At 41.3% G+C, this 20,759-nt stretch overlaps 1 protein-coding gene and 1 long non-coding RNA gene across 30 annotated transcripts in view; one reads left to right on the top strand and one right to left on the bottom strand.

Annotated features, from left to right (window-relative positions):
- NRXN3 (neurexin 3) overlaps positions 1-20,759 on the bottom strand; it is a 1,220,542-nt gene that overhangs the window by 804,905 nt on the left and 394,878 nt on the right. For 24 of the 27 annotated variants that reach the window (XM_082232019.1, XM_082232025.1, XM_082232010.1 and 21 more), the window contains 2 exons: positions 14,210-14,413; positions 7,921-7,947 (listed from right to left, as the gene is read on the bottom strand). In XM_082232019.1, the coding sequence (XP_082088145.1) occupies positions 7,921-7,947; positions 14,210-14,413 (231 nt within the window). The remainder of the gene's footprint in view (positions 1-7,920; positions 7,948-14,209; positions 14,414-20,759) is intronic. The other 3 variants (XM_082232034.1, XM_082232006.1, XM_082232013.1) reach the window with 1 other exon arrangement.
- Positions 9,772-20,759, top strand: part of LOC309538835 — a 29,312-nt gene continuing 18,324 nt past the window's right edge. The window contains exons 1-4 of one of the 3 annotated variants that reach the window (XR_014222365.1): positions 9,772-11,358; positions 11,519-12,997; positions 17,800-17,878; positions 19,787-19,989. This is a non-coding gene — a long non-coding RNA (uncharacterized lncRNA). Of the gene's footprint in view, positions 11,359-11,518; positions 12,998-17,616; positions 17,879-18,375; positions 18,550-19,786; positions 19,990-20,759 lie in introns of those variants that run through there. The other 2 variants (XR_014222366.1, XR_014222367.1) reach the window with 2 other exon arrangements.

The following is a 20,759-nucleotide window of genomic DNA, read 5'->3' on the forward strand; positions in this document are numbered from 1 at the left end:
AACCACAGCTTCCATAAAGAGAAGCTGGGACACAATTTTGGTGGATGAGGCTTCCCGCCATTGTAGCTATCCTTCTAGAACTTGGCAGATTTCTTGCCTAGGGGACCTCCCCAATGTATGCTGTTTTCTTTTTTAAAAAATATTCATTGAAACAATAGCAAGGATAAATTAATCATTAAAAATCCACCAAACTATAAATGGTTTTTTTTCCCAAGATTACTGTGGTTGACATTTGGCAGTATTCACTATCTCAGAAGGGGAATGGCATGCACAAAAGTTTCCTCCAATTCTACCAAATAAATTATGCGGGGGAGCACAGATGGTTCCTTTTTTTTAAAGGAACACACACACACCAATTCACAGTGCCTGGCAAAGGGGGGGTACACATATTTTTCTGGGATTTGACAGGCTTTATGTACTAAAGATTTCCTCTTATGCCTGCAAATTTAATTCACTATTTTAAGAAAGGTGGTGAGGTGGTTATAGCTATAGGCTTATTTCCTCATGGTAGTCAATGGGAAGTCAGTGCAACATTTCTGTTTTTCTGAATTGGGACTCTGATTTGTAGCTTTATTAGGAACAGAAGAAGTTGAAGTCTCGCTGCTACCCCAAAGAGGGCATCTCCGCACTCTAAGAATGACTCTGGAAACTAAGTGATATTCCCACTGGGGCAATTAGTCTCAAATTAGAAGGGTATGTCACTGTGCTGACAAAAGCACTCTAGTTAGTGTTCAAACTACTGCTGCAGCTCTTGTTGTTGTTCTGCAATTTATGGAACTTCTCTCTGCGCAGAAGTATGGGTGGCTTCAATGCTGTGGCCGACTTTTCCTAATTGAAATATATTATTTTAGAGAGCTGTTATAGAATTAATTGTTTTTGTATTGTGCTGAAATTGCTATTGCTGTTTGTTTATTTGAACTGGCTTATACATTTTCAAAAAATAATAATTTTTGTACTGAATTTTGTTAGTACTGAATTGCATTAGGTGGTTTTTTTTGATAATGCAAGATGCCTTGAGTGGGCCATGCTCCAAAAGCACAACTTATAAATCATTTTTGCAATATACTAGCTGTCCCTCACAGAGACTGCATCAACTAAAGTTAACCTCCGTCTAACATGAGAGAGAGAGGTTTGAAGAAATTACCCCAGGTAGCTTATCTGAAATAAATATTGGTTATGGGTGTGAATTTTTAAGGTTGCTATGTAGAAAAACATCCCAAAAAGTCCATTTGCCATTATTTAACTAAATTAAACACAACTTAGAAATGCAAACAGTAGCTGACGGCCAGTGAATCACTAATTAGCAGAGGAAAACACTGAAGAGTGGAATCAACTACTCTCACAGAAACTGCAATTTATCTTCTCATCCCACCGACTCCTCTCTAGCTTTGCTGGGGAAAATCAAAGAACTGGATGGCCATTTCCAATAAATACTGACATCAGTTGCTTCCAATTGACATTTTTGGGTCATCAGCAACTGGTTCTGCCTCTGCGTCTACATTTAGAGTGGTTGAAGACAAACAACTCAAGAGGCTCACTCTGAAAAGTTGCTAAGAGGGTCTAGACTGCATACAGTAGAAAGGTGGCAGCTTGAGTTGATATTCCCAAATGGGCCTGATAGCATACCAAAGGAAGCTCTGCACTGCTCCTGCCTTGTTTTGTAGACATTCTATTTCCCATGCTGTCACTGACGGGTAGCAAAACAAACCCACCTTGTCTTACAACACTCTGAGAGTAAGGCTACCATTTCTGTATCTTCTCGGTGCTTTGGGCCATCTGTTTCTCCAAAGAAGGTATGTGCTGGTGGCCTGGAATTAGTAGCTGCTTAGCCTTACAATCCTAAGCATGCCTACTCTAAGTCCTGCTGAATTCAATGGGGCTAACTGCCAGGTCAGTGGAGTTAGGATTGCAAGCTTATTCCAAAACCACTCCGTGAGTCAAGTATGTCAGCAGAACCATCTAAACCCTGTCACCCTTCCTGGTGGGTCCTGCTAAAAGGCCTTCAGAAATTACTGAGGGAAGCAATGGCATTGATACATGGTGTGGTGGGAAGGAAGGAGGGGTGAAGAAACAAACTTCCAGGCCCCAGGCCTCTATGATTCCTAAAAACAGGTCAATCGGAACCAATGGGAAAATGTCACCTAAGCAACAGCAGCCACCCGGAGAAGCAGCGGGCATGAGAAATTAATAGCTGCTCACAATGCTTCTTAGCTAATATTCCTACCCCATTTACTTGAAACATGGACACTCATTAATATTTGCCAGGAAATAATGCTCTTAAGCATGTCAAGCCCAAATAAAATTAAGGCATCTCTCAGCTGCAGAAAGCCCTCTCTACCAATTCCCCGTGGTGCCTGAAATGCCTCCCATAAAACTTCCCCTGCCCCCACCATTTTGATTTGGGGTGGCTCAGTTTGCAAAGCCAAATTCTGCATGATGTCACTGAGCTTTTGTCCATCACTAATAACTTACTTGCAGGTAATTCAGGTGTGATAAATAGAATAATAGTGCATCTGAGTTGGTTATATATTCAGGTTTTACTTTTCAAGAATCAGCCAAAGATGTGGTCCTTTATTAAAGAAACCTTGGCTATCCCAGAGTTAGTTGCATTATGTTGGCAGTCAAGATCCTCTATATTTACATAAATCAAATAGGCTTCTAAAGAGAGCTTAGTGTAATTTACTGTATAGTTTACAAAGAATAGGGTTTGTGGTCTACCCCTCTTGTTTCGCATCTGGGAATGATTCCCAGAGTGCTGTCAAAATCAAACTCAAGCATCAAGGATGTGTCATAAATTGTATGCTACTCAGAACTGAGCCTTTGACATGAAAAAGAAGGTTATCATTTTGTAATAGGAATATCGATATTGATTTCTTTAAACTCATTGATCAGTCGTATTTCTACATAAAGCTGGGGAAAGGTTGGGCTGGAGAGAGAAATGCCACACTATCTGTCATAAATGCATTGTCAAGAACCAATTGGAGAGACCACTGGAGATTTGTGTTCCATGTCTACTTCACATGACAAATAATTTAGAAAGCACTTCCTCTCATAGAGGGAGGCTCTGCTAATACAGAAAGATGTCAGCATGCTAACAGGTTCTTAATAGGCAATTAAAGGCAGGCCTATGCTTATAGTAAGTGCCTCTTGTGGTACCAGTTAATTAGCATGATAAAATCCTCATTTTGTTTCATGATGGTTCTTTCGTTTGTATTCATGAGAGAAAAGGCATGGTAATTTACCCCTGTGAATGCTAGCGATAATTAAAAATGCAGAAAGTGATTTGACCCTTATCCACAATAAGGCTCAGGTGCAACAAAACCCATAGGAAGAAGAAGAGCTACTGCACCTTAATGAACTACAGACAGTTTAACATCACAGCCAACAACAGTGAAGTACTCATGGCTGGGGCAAGAAGAACAACTCAACAGTTTTTATTAGGCCTTTTCTGACCTTCCATAATATGAACATGACAGGGGGCATTGCATTGAATGTTGAAACTACATTCTCTCACAACTGATCATATATATATATATATATGAATATTAAGGCCCTCGTTTAATTATATGCAAGTATCTGTAAGCAAATCCTGATGGGCTTTCTTCTGGTAAGGTAAAGGTAAAGGGACCCCTGACCATTAGGTCCAGTCGTGACCGACTCTGGGGTTGCGGCGCTCATCTCGCTTTATTGGCCGAGGGAGCCGGCGTACAGCTTCCGGGTCATGTGGCCAGCATGACTAAGCCACTTCTGATGAACCAGAGCAGCACACGGAAACACCGTTTACCTTCCCACCAGAGTGGTACCTATTTATCTACTTGCACTTGGTCGTGCTTTCGAACTCCTAGGTTGGCAGGAGCAGGGACCGAGCAACGGGAGCTCACCCCGTCGTAGGGATTTGAACTGCCGACCTTCTGATCAGCAACTCCTAGGCTCTGTGGTTTAACCCACAGCGCTACCTGTGTCCCTACTTGCAAAAACTGGTGAGGATGTGCAAAAATGGAGCACTAAATGCACATGTGCAGACACTCTTAACCATTCCACAATTCCAAATTGGCCCTGGGTTACCATTCCCCCTTCCTTCTTATTACACACTCTTACATGAAGGCACATGTTTACTGAATCCATGGTGCATGAAAAGGGGTAAAAATCAAACTACCACCCACAGAGTACTTAAATATGCTTAATATATAAATAAGTCATTTCCTTTTTATCAAAAAACTTATTTGTAGATTATTATCAATACACATATCCAAACATAGCATAATAAATAGAAGCGCTTTTGGAGAAGTTCACAGTGCAATCCAATGCATGTCTGCTCAGAAGCAAATATTATTGAATTTAATTAAACTACTTTCCAGGTAAGGGGGTACAGCTGCCTTTGCCAACTAAGTGCACTTCCGGTGTTTTGGACCACAACTTCCATCAGTGTGGGCTGGAGCTGTATTCCAAAAAATCTGGAGAGAACCCAGCTGGCAACGGCTGTTGTATAGGATTGCAACCATATACTGCAATCCAATACTCACTTATCTTGGGAGTAAGTCCCAGTGAACTTAAACAGCAGTTACTGAGCTGAGTGGTTAGCCAAGCACAGGACTGCACCATTAGTCTCCTTTTGCTAATCATTGCCCTGCAACCAATAAAGCTAATAATGTTCGCTTTATTCCTTTAAAATTCTCATATTACAGAAACAACCTGAGGTTTTCTACCATGACAGTACAGTATTCAAGTACGTGTTTTGTTACCAGTTTTCTACAACTCTGGGTGTGTGTTTTTTGCATGTTTGTGACACTCCCTTAGATTGTCTTAATAATTTGAAATTTGATTTCCTCCCCTCCTCAGTATAAAACTGCCCACTTCTACTTCATGCTTACTACTTCACAGTGAAAGGGGAGGAGGATGAAGGATAGTGAAACACATGGTGGAGGAGAAAGTGAGAATGGCAATTTCAGGGAACATGAACAAACCACCAATCAACAAGATGAAACACTGTGTGTGTTTTCTGCATTCCTTCAACACGTTAACAGAATAAGAAAAATGATAGCTAGAGTCTTACCTGTTGGACATGCAATGGAGCTCTCACAGCCAGTACGCTTGGTAGACACAGTTGGAGAATATTCAACTTCCTCATGAGTGCTATCCTTTGAGTATGACTCTGTTTGCTCTTAATAACACAGACCAAGTGCTCCTTGTTATTTAATAGAAGTGACTGCATGATCTGATATTTTAAGTAGCCATTTCCCCAAAGTTCTTTGCCAGAAATCCCATAATGTCCTTCAGTAGAAACCAATTATTGACAGTCTAATCCTAATTTCGCTCCTCCCCCCACCATGTAGAAAAGTAGGGGGAAATTGTCAAAGATATAATTTGACTCAGGTTTTATTTGAAGCCCAGTCTATCAAATCTCTCCTTTCTTGTGGGGGGGGGGGATTGCAAACCAAAATACAGATATCCTTTGAAATTCAGACTTATTTGAATTTTGCTATGCAGATATCCTTTGAAATTCAGACTTATCTGAATTTTGCTATGCAGTTTGCCAACCAAATAATGGTACAAAAATGCATCTGCTGGGGAAAGATGTGCATAAAAATGAACATATTGGTGAAATTAAATCAATGGGCACATGCTTGCAAAAATGAGTGTATTTGTCACAATTGCATATGAACTGTGTTTATTAGGAAAAATTCACACTAAAATGCTGATGAATTTTCACGAGTATTGGGAAAATGAGAAACTGAAAGAACTGAACTAGACAGGTTATTCTCTCCCTGATCAAAATCATGATGATCTATGTTCCCAGCTACATGTAACCATCAAAGCTCTCCAAGATTACTCCAAAATGTTCACATCAGTGCAAAAAAAAACAACCCCCCCCAAAAAAAGACCTGCATTGTTGGCTATTTTCTCCTCACATTTCTATATATATATATATTAAAAGGTAGAGGAAAAGAAAGAAACTGAATATATGCACAGGGGTAATCCCTGGGGTTCTGTAGCTAGCAGAGAGTTCTCAAACTATCAGTACTTTCCACGCCTTTGTCCTCCTTCATTTAATTATGCTTCTGTTGAATAATGGAAAGAAGCAGTTGGACGAGGTCATCCCAGTTGGGAACAAGTATGTTTAGGGTTCTGAATAGCTAGATCCTATGAGTGGTAGCATTCTTATTCTTATTATAAAGTATATGAGTGGATATTTTAAAAGTATTATTATTATTCATAAAAACCCAGTCCAAACTTGTTTATAAAGTGTGTGTGTGTGTGTGTGTGTGTGTGTGTGTGTGTAAGAATATTTGAAGGGGAAATGTAGTAAAATAATAAATATGTAAAAGCCCATGTAATTAAGCATTCATGAAAGCAAAATTACTTAATTGAATGCTGGTGCTCAGGAGGAAACTTGCACAAAAAACATTTGATAACAATGAATATTTTTCCAGTTGGAGAAAAAAATCTGATAGTCTCTCCATAGATTCCCTGTTTCTCTCCTTGACCTTTTCCTATTAAGTGACAGAGATGCGGGGGTTTCTTTGGGAGGGAAGAAAGCTTTGTTTCCTACTCTTAGCAGTCCTTGTTACACATTAACAGAATCATGGCAGCTGGGGATCTAACTGAAACATTTTCTGTGAATGGTAAAGTAGGATGGGATGACAGCCATAGTGAAGTTCCTCACATGACATGCTTTCAAGCACAGTGTAAGGAGTAATGGAGAGGACGTGGACCTTCTTAGATGCATAGGCTGCAAACCATTTCCAGCCAACTTCAGCCAACTGAGCATTCTCCTTGGGGGGAAAAGTCAAGGTGAAGCTACTAGGTATACCAAGAGATATGAAGGTGCTACCACTGCATATCTTTCTTACTCTTATTCTGGCCTCACGTAAGAGGCACAGGAACAGGAGGAATCCCCATATCCACTGTCAAGAAGATGTGTGAAGGGGAACAAGGAAGCATTGCTCTATGCATCCTAGCTAAGTATTCATGTTTCTGTTGCAAACAAAAATATCAAGCATCTGTCACAACAAAATAGCAGATCTGGAAAACTTTGTGGTTTTTGCAGTTTTAATTTATCTAGAGAAAGTACTAGGTTTTGGGTGTTTGGGGCTATTCCTTTGGAGAACTGGGGGTTGCTCTAAGCGTCAGCATTGCTTGCCTAGGGGGTTCCTTGCTAATTGTCTGCCTTTGTAAATAAACAAGATGCTGCAACAGGCCTGAAAAGCTCCCCTGGACGTTCTTGCTCAGGCTTGGCCAACCGGATGCCCTTCTGAGATTGTTGGACTACAACTCCCATCATCTCTGACCATTGCTCATGCTGGCTGGGGCTGATGGAAGCTATAGTCTAGCAACATTGTGAGGGCATCTGGTTGGGAAAGGCATGAAAATCAAGATGGTAGGGTGATCAATCTGAGTATTTATAAACTCTTCCCCATTCAAGAACATAATTTGTTCTTTAATCTAATGTATAACCCCGCTCAAAGAATGGATACCAATGAAATATCAGACAATGCAGTCACAGTTGTGGCCCAAACTACTTCTTTATTTATTGTCACAATAAAACAAAATTGTTGTAGTGGAGAAGTGCATACAGTACCTGTTATTAAAACTGCCTCTAAGGATATTTTCCCATGAAAGTGGAAAGCTACTGAAATACATTTTCAGTTCTTCCCATTCCCTGGATGCTCGTCTGTGAAGCTGGGAAATACAACATTTCATTTGCCCCTGGAGAAATCTTTCACACACATTACATTCATATATAGAGCCGTCTCAAATCCTCCCCAAGCTTCAAAATCTACAAAATCCCAAAGCATTTTCTTAAAGCGAACTGAAAAGAAGAAACAGTTTCTAAAATAGCAATGGAAAGAATGTTAATTTCTTTTAAATATATATTTATAGAGAGAGAGAGAACAAAATGAAACTTGAGGGGAAACTTACTGGCGTTACAGTTTATCCTGATACAGTCTAGATGGGGAAAAATAAATGAAAGATGAAATTGCATCCTTCAAGGTAACAGCTGCAGACATCCAAAAACAATCAGTCCACCCTTCCGGGGACAGACACACGCAAAGAGATGTGGCCATTTTATATTTATATACATTCTGTACAAACTTAGGAATGGCTGCATAGCTACAGTATATTCTACAGAAATATCAGAACCATGTATCTAACCCAGAACTGCGTGTATGTCTCTGTGCATATGAGTGTATGTATGTGCAAAAGAAAAGAAAAAAGAACAGAACAGAAAAAGAGAGAGAGAGAGAGAGAGAAATATATACTATATACCACTATGTGGCAAGTCGGGAAAAGAGTGCATTGAATATTATCTAGTGATTCTAATCAATAACTGCTAATTAAAAATAGCTGGTATGTCACTTAGGAACATATATTCCCCTTCAAAATGCCAATCTTTTCCCCATTACATATAAATATAAATATATTTTAAAAACCTTCTAGGATTCTTTTAAGAAGGGCAACCTTTACACTGCTTTTTTTTTGAATTACCCATGTGTCACTGCATAAATACAACACCTACCCGACAGTATACCTAGAGTTCTGGCTTGGAAAAATCTGCTGGTGCAATACTTAACCCTTTCCACCACTGCTAAGAACAGGTCTGTTCCTTTTGCAATAACCCAAAATTATTTGGGAGGAAAAAAAATGTGTGTCATCACTGTTCTCCAAGATGAGGAAAGGATTAACATACTGCCCCTTGTTCCCTGTCATAAAATGGCCACTTGCAAACAGCTAACCGCACGAACGCCCAGCCCAGATTTCAGTTCAGTTTGGAGGATTGGGGTATTTTTTTATTTGGGGTGGGGGGCAGTTGCTACAAAGACAGACAGACAGCCAGTTCTTCAGAGCCCTGTCTCACCTTTCTGTCTGAATGTTAGGACTGAATGATGCACCTACAACATTCAGGAAGAAGGTGAACTAGGCAGTGCAGAGGCAGGTCTGGTCATCTTTGCCAACTCTATATGCTTCACTCAGATGTTTCAGATAGTACAAATGGATAAAAACAAAGAAGGAAAAAGAACCAAGGTAATCCTGAAAACATGTTTTGCTTTTGGTAAAGTATCCCAAAGGCTGTGTACACATGAGCAGCTTAAACTGCAGCTAGGTCACTCTTTTTCTGAATTCAAATTGAAGCTGGTTTTGCGGGAAATGCGTTAAAATGTAGGCTATATTAATAAAAAAAACAGGATGCAGGACAGATAGTGAATTTGACTGGAGGGCTCTTAATTCTTAAGGTCACGAGCCACAGTTTCACAATCCCAGCAATCCAGACTATATCATGTTATGTGTGGTATGTATATATAATGTTGGATAGCCAGAAACTTGGACAGTGGAGGATGTTGTATGTTTCAAGAATGCAGGAAATAGAGTGGATGGTGTTACCTACTCTGTGCTTAGGGGAACAACTTAATACCCAATGAAAAGGACAGTCCTTCATATTAATGAGGAAAAAAATGTATTTTTTATTTTGGAAAAAGGTGGGAGGAAAAGATGACAAGGAATCTGAGTGATCAGGAATAAACCAATCAGGAGCAGTGAAGCTGTAGAGAGTCTGTTTCCCAGCAGAACTTCTCGTAAGAAAATATGGGTTTGGTTTTGTGCGATTAGGTTTGTCATGTGTCGTCAACCGCAACAGAAAAGTGGGAGCAAACAGTCCTTGAGCATTTGGTACGATCACCACACAGAGGTGGCTATATCCCTTTTGCAGATGTGTGCTGGTGGCGTGAGATACCAACATAGATAAAAGCTGCTTCTATAAACAAAAATCTTCCCAAAGCTGGGGGAGAGGAGGAGGACGGGAAGGAGAGAGAGAGAGAGAGATTATCTCAAATGGCTGTGCTTGGACATCCAGCTAAATAAAACTTTAGTGCGGTAAGAATGAATTTGGGAAAGCCTTAGGCTTGTATACACAGTTTAGCAGTTTAACACCTGAATCCTAACTGTTGTTAATCTTAACTATGGTTAGTTAAAACAATTCAGCTATGGTTCATTAAAACAATTCAGGTTCAGAAACCATAGTCTGAAGCTAGTCTGTTTCACGTAAACCATAATTAACCACATTTTGCTAGGTTTGGACAAGATGAGAAGCTAGAGTTGATCTAAAATTGAAGCGGAAACTTCCAAACTCTTCTTCATGCCTGTGCAGGAAGTGGGGGCAGGGAGAATACAACACCCTGGGGCCACCTTTGTTTTCATCATGCTAAACTATGGTTTAACATGATGCCTGAACTAAGCCAATGTTACGGTTATTAAAAATGGGTTTTAAACTGGAGTAAAAAGAATAGGCTGATAACACATTAATTCCATTTAAGGAACTTGTTTGAAGTTGCAGAAACTGCTTAGGATTCCCTCACCAACTGTTCTGTTATTATCAGCCTTTTCCTACCTCTTTTGGGTATTATGAACAGATTTATTTGTTTAAGTCTGACACTCTGTCCCTAGCTGTCATTCCTGATTGTCTGCAAAATGGAGCAAGCGCTACTTTCCCTTCCATTCTTTGGGATTCTCTGGTCATTCTTCGTTGCAATTTCCATTGTTTGCTCTCACTTATAAAACATCTCTGTTAGGTTTATACAACTGAGATTATACCTATCAAGGTGTGCTATTAGCAAAAGTGACAGCGCAGAGGGAGGTGGCGGCATACACAAATTAAGAGATGGATGTCAGCAAAAAATTTGATATTACAAATGTTATCAATTCTATTATAATTTTTATAATAAGTAGCCACATAAGACTTCCTTCGGGGAAATGAAGGAACATACATCATAGTGCTTCAGCAGAGAAGATAGCTGGCCCATGAATCAATCAAGCTTGGAGATATATATATATATGAAAGAAACATAAATGAATGGCTGTCAAATCCAAGGTGTCACTAGTATTGCTCAAAAGGATGGTGCTTAGCACAGTGTGAGATTGGGAGGTGGAGATGACTGACCACACTTCCCTGAAGGAGTCTGAGTCAAGACAAGCTGGCCATAGGTCCTGCCCCATGGCAGAAGCTTGACCGCCGTCCAGCAGGAGGGAAAGTATGGGAGGAGGGATGGAGAAGTTGAATTATCTTAAAACATGGGCCTGTGGCAGTACTGCAGTGCCAGTCAACCAAACCAGAATGCTAAATATGAAGGTGGCTGTTTCTTCACGAGCGGCCATTCCTCATTCTCTCAGCACATGCTTTAACCTGCAGGGTTAATTCTGGGGCATGTGGCTCACTGAAGTCTCTCTCTTTCTCTCCTCCCCTCCTTCTTCACCTCCTCCCTCCCTTCTCCTCCTCCTCCTCCTCTTCTTTCTCAACAGAGAAGTGAGATCTCTCATATTTGGTTATCTACTCTTTACACAGTCAAGGGTCCAATATGTTGTGAGGTGTGTTGTTAAGACAGAAAGAATGCTGCCCAAAGCTCCCATTTTGGGAAAGTCTAACTACTCCTTAAGTAAGCAACATATAGATACAAGAGACTCTCTTCCCCCCCCCTCTCCTCCAAATCAACCTAACCTTCCTCTCTGTTTTTGTTTTTGCTCAAAGGTGTGGTGCAGGTGAGAAGGATATGCCAGCCCTTGCAGGCTGCTCTGTACACTCTGTTCGAAGGGCTGTTTGCTGTGCGGGCCGCAGGCTTCAGGCCTTTGAAGGGTTGAATACCATCTTTTGATATACCATGACGGATGGGGTGTAAAGAAGCTTTTACGACTTGGATACACAGCATAAAGAGATCACAGAAAAGACCTTAATAAACAGACAACCTTTTAAGAGAAACCAAATGGAATTAAAATGTGAGGGGGACGGGGAGCAAGCACAAGAATATTTTATACCATTCAAAACAGTCTTTGCCAATATGTATTTATGGCACATCAGATTATTCATATTCCAGCTTTGTGATTTCCAGATTGGGTTTTTTTACTTACTTGTAGTTTTTGACCATCTGTTAATTATGAGCAAGGCTACATCTATGATGTAGAACCTGTTGTGGCTCTTCAGATTTTGCTGGACTTCCAACTCCCGTCCATCCCAGCCAGTGCGGCCAATGGTCTGGGATGATAGGAGCTATAGTTCAGTGGCATCCTGACTCAAAAACTTCTCAGAACTCTCTACATCATAATTACATCATAACGGTCCAAAGAACTATAATCCAAAGTATTGGTGTTTGAACTACCTGAGATAGTAAACTCTGTTCTTTTTTAGAAGGTCTAATATTTTACTTGTGTCTTCAAATCTACTGTATTTTTGGCTATTTATTATGGAGGAGTATTTGTTTCAGAACCCAATTGATATCTGAAACCTTTGCAGATCTTCACTACTGCATAATTGAGCTAATGCTCTGGAAGTCACCTTCAGAGTCCTGCTAGACTGAAGCTACTTTCCTGCAGCAAAGCTAGAGTGATGCTGCAGTTATAGTAGGTAAGAAAAGAGACCTGAAGTTTTGGCTTATTAGAGCTTCTTTGTCCACAAAACTTCAGACAGAAGTCTCCATTAGGATTTTTCATGCAGTGCATTTTAACATGAAATCTTAACTAAAAGTCTGCACAATACATTCCTACATTGAGACCATCTCCAACCATGTTGAATGAGAAGTGCTGAAATAAATGTGTGTGCATCCACTACCAACTCCTGTTCCTAACCCCCCCCCCTGCAAATTTCCATTATGTCTGAAACTTTTTTAGATGAGTAAGATCATGTAAGACTACTCTCACACAACTTGTATACATTCATGAGCTTGTGAAATTGTTAGGGAAGTCCTGAGAGGAGGACTGAAGGTTAAGCACTGGCATCTCAGTCAGTTGCATTGTGAGGCTGGGTTTCCTTTTATGAGCAATGGTGACCTCACACAATATCACATTTGCCAAACTATGACCTGATCAACAGAAAAGCTTATAGTGGTTATGAACATAGTAACATCTGGGGTTTTAAGACAGCCTCTCAAGTGAGGCCCTCAGAGCCTGCAGCAGCAACATCCACAGCTATGGCTTGTGACTTCTCTTTGAGGCAGGCAAGTATAATCAACAAGATGTAAGCATTTTCACTTTCCATTAGTGACAGAGGAAAGAATATTGCCTATGCCAGGCCCTCCATCTCTTAATAATTGCTACCTTCTGCCAATGGCAGAAAATGAAGGCATTTGTTTTCTGGGAAACAAAAACGAAGCTTTTTGATTTCTAGAAAACACTTTATATGACTATGAAATATCATCAGCGAATGGACTCAGAAAAGGGCACAGAGGTTGCCTGGTTACAGCAGTGTCAGAGGAGAAAGCAGCAACATACTGAAATTTTCCTTTAAGTGCTTTAGAGTAGATGACACTGAAGGAACAGGGGGCCTTTGAGCCTAGAGGAGTGAACAGAGGTGGCCCATGTCTCCTGTGCTCCTTGTATTGTTTGGGGACTGGGGGTATTTTTTTATGAGCAAACGCAGTATGTTGTTCATTGTTTTGGGGGCTGGATGTAAAAAGGTGCTACAAATCATTCTAATGCAATTTAATACAAGCATGCAAATATTAGGGGAAAGGATTAACATCCCCCTGTTCTGCAATCCAAATAAGTTCCTTATCTAAAATTGTTTACATGCATACCTTGTCTTGGGTAGGTGGGTGGCAGGCAATCTCTCTGAATATATTCCTCCATTTAATTAGCACGTATTCATTTATATCTGAAATTCATTCCCTAGTTGTCAGCTTATTGTACAATATTTGGTAGCATAAGTCCTGAAAATTAACAACCCTACTTCCTATATGAACCTAAAAGTCATTGGACAATAAGAGGAATTCTTGAAATATAAAACACTGGCTTCTTAAAAACACTGTAGCTATATAGACCCTTCCCTTTATGCCTTTGTAATTTTTTGTCAAACACTTTTGACTGTTTTGAATAGTAATAGAGAGGCTGGATCAAATGAGGATGTGATTGATCAAAAGATGGACTGAATAGCATGTCTTACATAAAGCTAACCAGTTCAGGAACAAGAAAGGAAACTTAAAAAACAAAAACCAGACTTAAAAATCACATTACCCATAACCAGGAATTAACATAAAATCACCATGCAATGGTCACTGGAGAATTTATTTCTCCATCATTAATACTGTTACAGAATACATCAGCGACTACTTATAATTCAGTTAAACCAAACGGGGGGGGGGGGGAGCAGGGAAGGGGGAGACGGACAAGAAAACAAAACAAGCTCAAAACTGAAAGCCGGAGGTGGAGGGGGGCAATCTCTGTACAATACCTAGATTGACCATGAGTTTGACACGGCCTCCATCCAGCTCTAGCCGCAAGGTATCGGCTGAATCACGGGATGTGGTGGCCATCAGGAGCCCGTAAGCCCGCTGAGACATAAAGCGGAAGGACACATCCTCTGCCTCTGTGTGCATGACCATCGGCATAATGATCTTCATGTACATGCTACCATCATAACTCAGAATCGATGCCTCTGAAAAAACAAAGAAAAGGAAAATAAAAATTAATCGCTATTAGTTCTGTGCCCTCCAGATCTTGAATGATCCCTCAGTACTTAGAACACACTGCAGATAAATTGCTTCACTATGCATTGCTATAGGCTAGCAGCCGTGAGATTTTTAATAGGAAGTATTGTTGTGTTGAGCTTATCGTGTTGCACACCAAAAACAACATGGAGGCTAGATCAGTGCTAGCAATGAAGCTTCCATTTTCTCTACAAATTGGTTCCAATATAGCATATGCTACCCATTCTACCTGCCCCAGGTGTTAAAGATCTGCTTTCCTACAACTCAAGCTAATATCTGCAGTTGATCAATAGTAATGGCTTAATTAATATGGAAAGGAAAAAGGAGTGTAGGGGTGGGGTTTGGGGGGGAAGGGATAGGAAACCATTTTGTAGCAGTATTTGAACAGAAGATTGCTATAGTGGATGGTTCTTCTTTTTCATCTTCTAACACATTTACTCAAAAATTACAATAGAGCTTTGTCCACTGCCATAATATCACAGAATGATCACTCCAATCCTCAATCCCTCACCACGGTCATGTTGACTCGCCAAATATCCTCAATAGGAACTCAACTACAAATCCTATTTACTAGACAGTTCACTTGTCTCGTGGATGGTTCTTTGAAAAATATTTTAAAGTGATGTTGTTGTTTTATTTATTTAAAAAAAATGTTACTTCCATGAGCTTTGGAGTGAAGGGAAGTTAAAATTCAGATGAAACATCTCATTATTCTCATGCTTAGTGTGAGGACAGGAAGTTAAGACAAATTAACCCATGATGCCACGTGCATCATAGGACATATAGCACACATAACCTAGACCTAACAATCACTAGTTTTCCAGTGGAAAGGTTTGCTAACTAAAGGTAATAAAGATTACTTAAGGTGTGAAGACACTCAATTGACTGTTGATATATACTTCTGCTCCAGCAGGACATTTCCCTTCCACTCGTGGCCATCTGCTGCCAACTGCTCTGTGTGAAGGCATCCAGGAGAGATACAGTGGCAGGTTAAGACAACATTAAGTGCCTACTCTGGAGCCAAGTGAACTGCCCCCCTCTCTCTGGGTCACATACTACCAACTGTCCTGCAGAAAGAAATCCAGGAGAGAGAGGGGCAGTGGAAGACAAGCCTAGGAACTTGTTCCTGCTCCATCTGCACTGTTCCCTACTCTGCTGCCAGGGCCACATCCATCATCAGCTGCCCTGTAGGACAAATTCCTAGAGAGAGGAGGAGGGAGGTGACAATGATGCTTGGAGCTTGTATTGCCCCAGTTCTGGATAGTTTTGGTTTATGTGCATGGGTTGGTTGGTTGGTTGGTTGGTTTTTAAAAAATGCAGCTCTACATTTTATAAAAAAATATGGAGCATTTGAAATATTATATTACAAATAAAATTGAAAATACAAGGCATTAAAAATAAATTATAAACATTATGAGTTGTTTTGAGGGCACCCCTTTAAAAGTGGGACAACCCCCCCCCCCACTGATCTCCAAGTTGACTAGCACCTGCTTTTGGTCAAATTCACTAAGGTATGTGTTATCGCATGGAGTAATTGCACCCACACCCTGAATACTGAGATGATGCATACATATTGAATAAGCTCTGTCCCCGTCTTTCTTAGCACAAAGATTTGCAACATAAACAAACAGCTGTGTGGGTACCGGCTGAGGCATGCCTGCAATTGTAAGTATGTATATCAGCACTATAGTGATTTGCTGACACTTACATACACTCATTAAAATTCTAGTCACCAAACATATTGCCTATCACTTTTAGTTTCTCTTAGTTTCTCATTATTCAAAACTAAAGTGCAATTCTCTATATTTCCACATTAGTTCGCAGTTTAAAAAAGAAATCCTCATGAAAATTCGCCAGCATTCCAATGTGAATTTCTCCTAATTTACACAATTTTGTATGCAGTTTTGCCAAACATACACATCTGTGCAAAGCAGTGTTCCCTAAATAAATCCATGTTGATATGTTATTTTTTCTTATATATTCATTTTTATGAACACTTTATCAAAATATATGCATGTCTGTACCTGGTTGGAGAACTGCATTGCAAAATTCAGAGAAGTGAAAATTTGGAAGGATGGCTGGGTTTTGATTCATGTATTGTACAGGAACATGTGAGTTAGGTAGCTTTGTTTTAAAATGTGAACTGAACTGAATTGCAGCCAATTGAACTGATGTTTCAGAACTGATGTTTCAGTACGTTTCCGAGCACAATTCAAAGTGTTGGTGCTGACCTTTAAAGCCCTAAACGGCCTTGGTCCAGTATATCTGAAGGAGCATCTCCACCCCCATCGTTCTACCTGGACACTGAGGTCCAGCACCGAGGGCCTTCTGGCGGTTCCCTCACTGCGAGAAGCCAAGTTACAGGGAACCAGGCAGAGGGCCTTCTCGGTAGCGGCGCCTTCCCTGCGGAACACCCTCCCACCAGATGTCAAAGAGAACAACAACTACCAGGCTTTTAGAAGACATCTGAAGGCAGCCCTGTTTCGGGAAGCTTTTAATGTTTGATGTATTATAGTATTTTAATATTCTTTTGGAAGCCGCCCAGAGTGGCTGGGGAAGCCCAGCCAGATGGGCGGGGTATAAATAATAAATTATTATTATTATTATTATTATTATTATTATTATTTGTAAAGTAAGGTTGCAGACGCAGCAGCCTCCTCAGATGCACACAAACTATTGCCCCTCTTCACCTACACACCATTTGCCATGAGTGCAAACCAGCTGTGGGTCACAGAAGAAAAGCTGTGCTCCCTTTTCACAAGGTGCTGCTGCAGAGAAGCAAAGCGCAGCATGCTAAATGCAATTCCAATCGCTTTCACTTCTGCACTCCCAATACTGCCGCTTCCAGCTGCTAGTAGAACAAAATGTACTCTATATTATACACACACTTACTGGCTGCATGTAAAGAAACACAGTCGCGCACACCTCCCTGCTCTTGCTGTGGACTGTATTAGGAAGTGAAGTCAAGCATGAAATGGCTCTTTTTGACACCTTCAGCTCGAATGTGCCCTGCCTGAAACTGTCTGTGCCACTGTCTGGGCATGTGTGTAGAGCTGGCAAGTATCAGTGCATGTGGTGCCAGTGAGCATGGGGATTAATCGACAATAAGAGGACCCAAATCCTTTCTTTCTTTCTTTCCTATTTTAACGTGGTGCCCATGTTGTAGTCCAACCTCTGTAGGGCTGACTAAAGCTGAATTGGCTGAATGGCAGAAGGATCTGTAGAAGTGTTTAGCATCTCCCTCATCTGTAGAAATCAGTGGTTTTGGGCGGAGTCTCATGGAACTTTGAGTAAAAAGATAAACTGAGTCTTTTCATGTGCTTCTGTTTAACAGTTATGGCTGGTGGCTGTCTGTTTTCATAAAAAGAGCATAGAAAAGAAGACAAAAGGAAGGAAGAAATTATATAAACAATGTATCAAATGCATTCCCTGAATTTTTGCAAGTCTACCATTATCCTCATTGGCTTGACCTTAAAGTCAAAACCCTGTAAGATCCAGTAGCTCTAACTAGTAAGAACAGCATTAGCACTTGTAAACCTGCCTTGGGACAAAATATGGTGTTCCTCTTTTAGATATTAAACTATCTATTTTTTCTAAAATCCCTATATCTACAGCAAAAGGGGAATCTTATTAAATTGTTAGAACTTGGCATTATTCCTTTCAGGGCTGTGCTCATGGGGGCAGGTGGGGGGAAGCAGACCAGAAAGGAAGGTTCAAGAACATTAGGAAAGGCCGTGGAAACATTTGCAGATGGAGGAAACGGTTGCTGGTAAATGTTACTACTAGCCCAGAGACGTGGGGAGCAGGAGACTGTAGCCTTGCTGAATCTTGGCAGGCATATGAGGGAGCCAAAAGGGAGCATTAGAGCTCCTCCTGAAGCCTGCTCCAAATGTCAATCTAACATTTGCAGAAGTGCGCAGAACTGTTTTGAGAAGAAATATCGGACGAGAAGGTCAAGGCTGGAAAAGTTGTACAAAGTCAGCAAGCCAAATGAGAAGAACACATAGGCTGAAATTGTGCTTTGAGAATCCATTCCTTCTTCCATAACTGTGGGGCACATGTATAAAGATGTATTTAAGATGCAGGCAAAGGGCTTTCTCATCAGGTCGATTCTGATACAGCATGCTTCTGAATACCAGCTGCTGTGAATCCCAGGTGGGCAGGGTGCTATTGCACTCATCATGTTCTGCTTGCGTGCTTCCCAGGGGCATCTAGTTGGCCACTGTGACAAAGTGGAAAGGAGTTTAGAAGAGGGGTAAGTCTCCACTGCCTAGCCTACCATGCCACGCCCCCCACCATACCCCAAAGACCTTCGGGGGACCTAATCCAGCCTTGGCTGAGCTGGCTTCTGCTGAGCTGGCTGAGCCCCAGTTGAGCCAGGATAGGGCACTTACACCTGTGCTACCTGTTCTTGAAGCTACCAGCATGAGTCTGACCAAACTGCGGGAGGCAGTGGAAGACAGGAGTGCCTGGAGTGCTCTGGTCCATGGGGTCATGAAGCGTCGGACACGACTAAACGACTAAACAACAAAGGGCACTTACACCTGCACACCTCCAGCTGAACCAGAATGGGAGACTCACCTGACTCAGACATAGATCTGCCTATTCCAAACACAAACTTGCCCAATCATCCTGGGCAAACTTGGCTTTGGATTGTTCCCTAGGAAATCTTATGAATTGAATAGCTTTAGGACAGCTCAAGCTACCAATAAAGAGCTATTTGTGGCTTTGCATGATTGAACAAATAATGTAACGAAGCACAACAAACCTTGTGACCCATGAGTGAAATGCTACATTTCTATTTGCCAGAAGAAATTCAGAAGCAGGAGAAAGACAGAGATTATTAAATTTGCCTTAAATGAAAAAGCCCTGCTTGTAAACTAGTGATTTATTTTTTTTAAGTCTGACAAATAAATCAGCTTTTGGGAAGTGTTATGGAGCAGAGCAGGCAGCAATTAGGCAGATAATGACAGCATTGCTAGCTTGGGGGGGGGGAGTACAGTATACCATTTAATTTGGGGTTCCAAGTTGCACCTTCCAAACTTAAAAATACAAGTTCAACTATGTGGTGTTTATAACACCAGGAGGTGGGAGGAGGGTTCTGCACATCCTTTTCTTACCCCATCAAAGTACTGCCACTTTTCTCTTGCATAACTTTTGTAAAGCTGTAAAATTGCCGGTTGGCGACTGTCTGAAAGCACTTCAGACAAATGGCAATATTACTCTACAGAAGGGTATCATCAATAGGATAATAAGTTGGGCCCACTGCAGCTTCTAATCAGCTCATCAATAGTGATGTGATGACTCTTTTTCTCCTTAAGTACAGGGCCAATTTGTTTCACAGCCTTACTGTGTGGAGAATTGAAAGAGAGGAAGAGACGTCTATTTTCTGCAGGCCAGACCCAGCAGAAAGGCAAAGGACGAGATGCACCCCCCCCTCCTGCAACTGCCCACAACTGGCCCTTGAACATTACTTCAACACTGGCAAGAGAGCAGCATCCTTCACCGCAGCTGAGGGCAGCAGGTTAGCTGAGTAACCACAGGGCAAGCCACCCACAATGCTTTCTCCTGCAACACCTGAGCACCACTCCCTACCCTCACCTCCACAAGAGTTTCTGCCACCTGAATCAGCCACCTCACTCTGCCTTATGGTAGGGCCAGCCCTGCCAGAGGCTAACAGTGCAATACGGGCAGTGGTAATAGATGATCAGCAGCACATATATAGGGCTTTCATGTATAAAATGGGAAACTTCCCCCAAAATGAATATTTTGGGCAGAATATAATGAGTCCTGTCATCAGAAGCCCTTTGCAAGGACTTCTCCTTGTGCAATGGGCTTACCCCACTGCCCCCCCCACCTCCTGCAACTTACCTAGGGAGGCGGGTCTGAAGAACCTATGCAACAGCTCATGGGGGGAGGGACGAGAGGGAGAATCATTCCAACTGGCCAGCTGAAATGCTTGCCCTGACGGAAGGATCGCCTTAGTGCAAGCACTGAATTCCTCGCAAAGACTTTGATCTTTGAATCAAGCAATCCTTTCCTCTTGGTGTGCCACAGCCAGTGCCTCCCACCAGGGAAAGTCTCCCACTGCAGGTGTCAGTCCACTGATGGAGAAACATGTTCATCACTTCTTAACGCCTTGCAGATGCTGGATCTTAGATTGCCTCTGAGCATGTGCAGAGAGTATTTCTACCAATATTATGCGGCTATAGAAAACCTAGATAAGTCAAGAATTTGTGAGAAGAGTACACTGGTACCTTGGGTTAAGAACTTAATTCGTTCTGGAGGTCCTTT

This window comes from Podarcis vaucheri, assembly GCF_965113315.1.
Source record: "Podarcis vaucheri genome assembly, chromosome: 1".
In the NCBI taxonomy this organism is placed as follows: Eukaryota; Metazoa; Chordata; class Lepidosauria; order Squamata; family Lacertidae; genus Podarcis; species Podarcis vaucheri.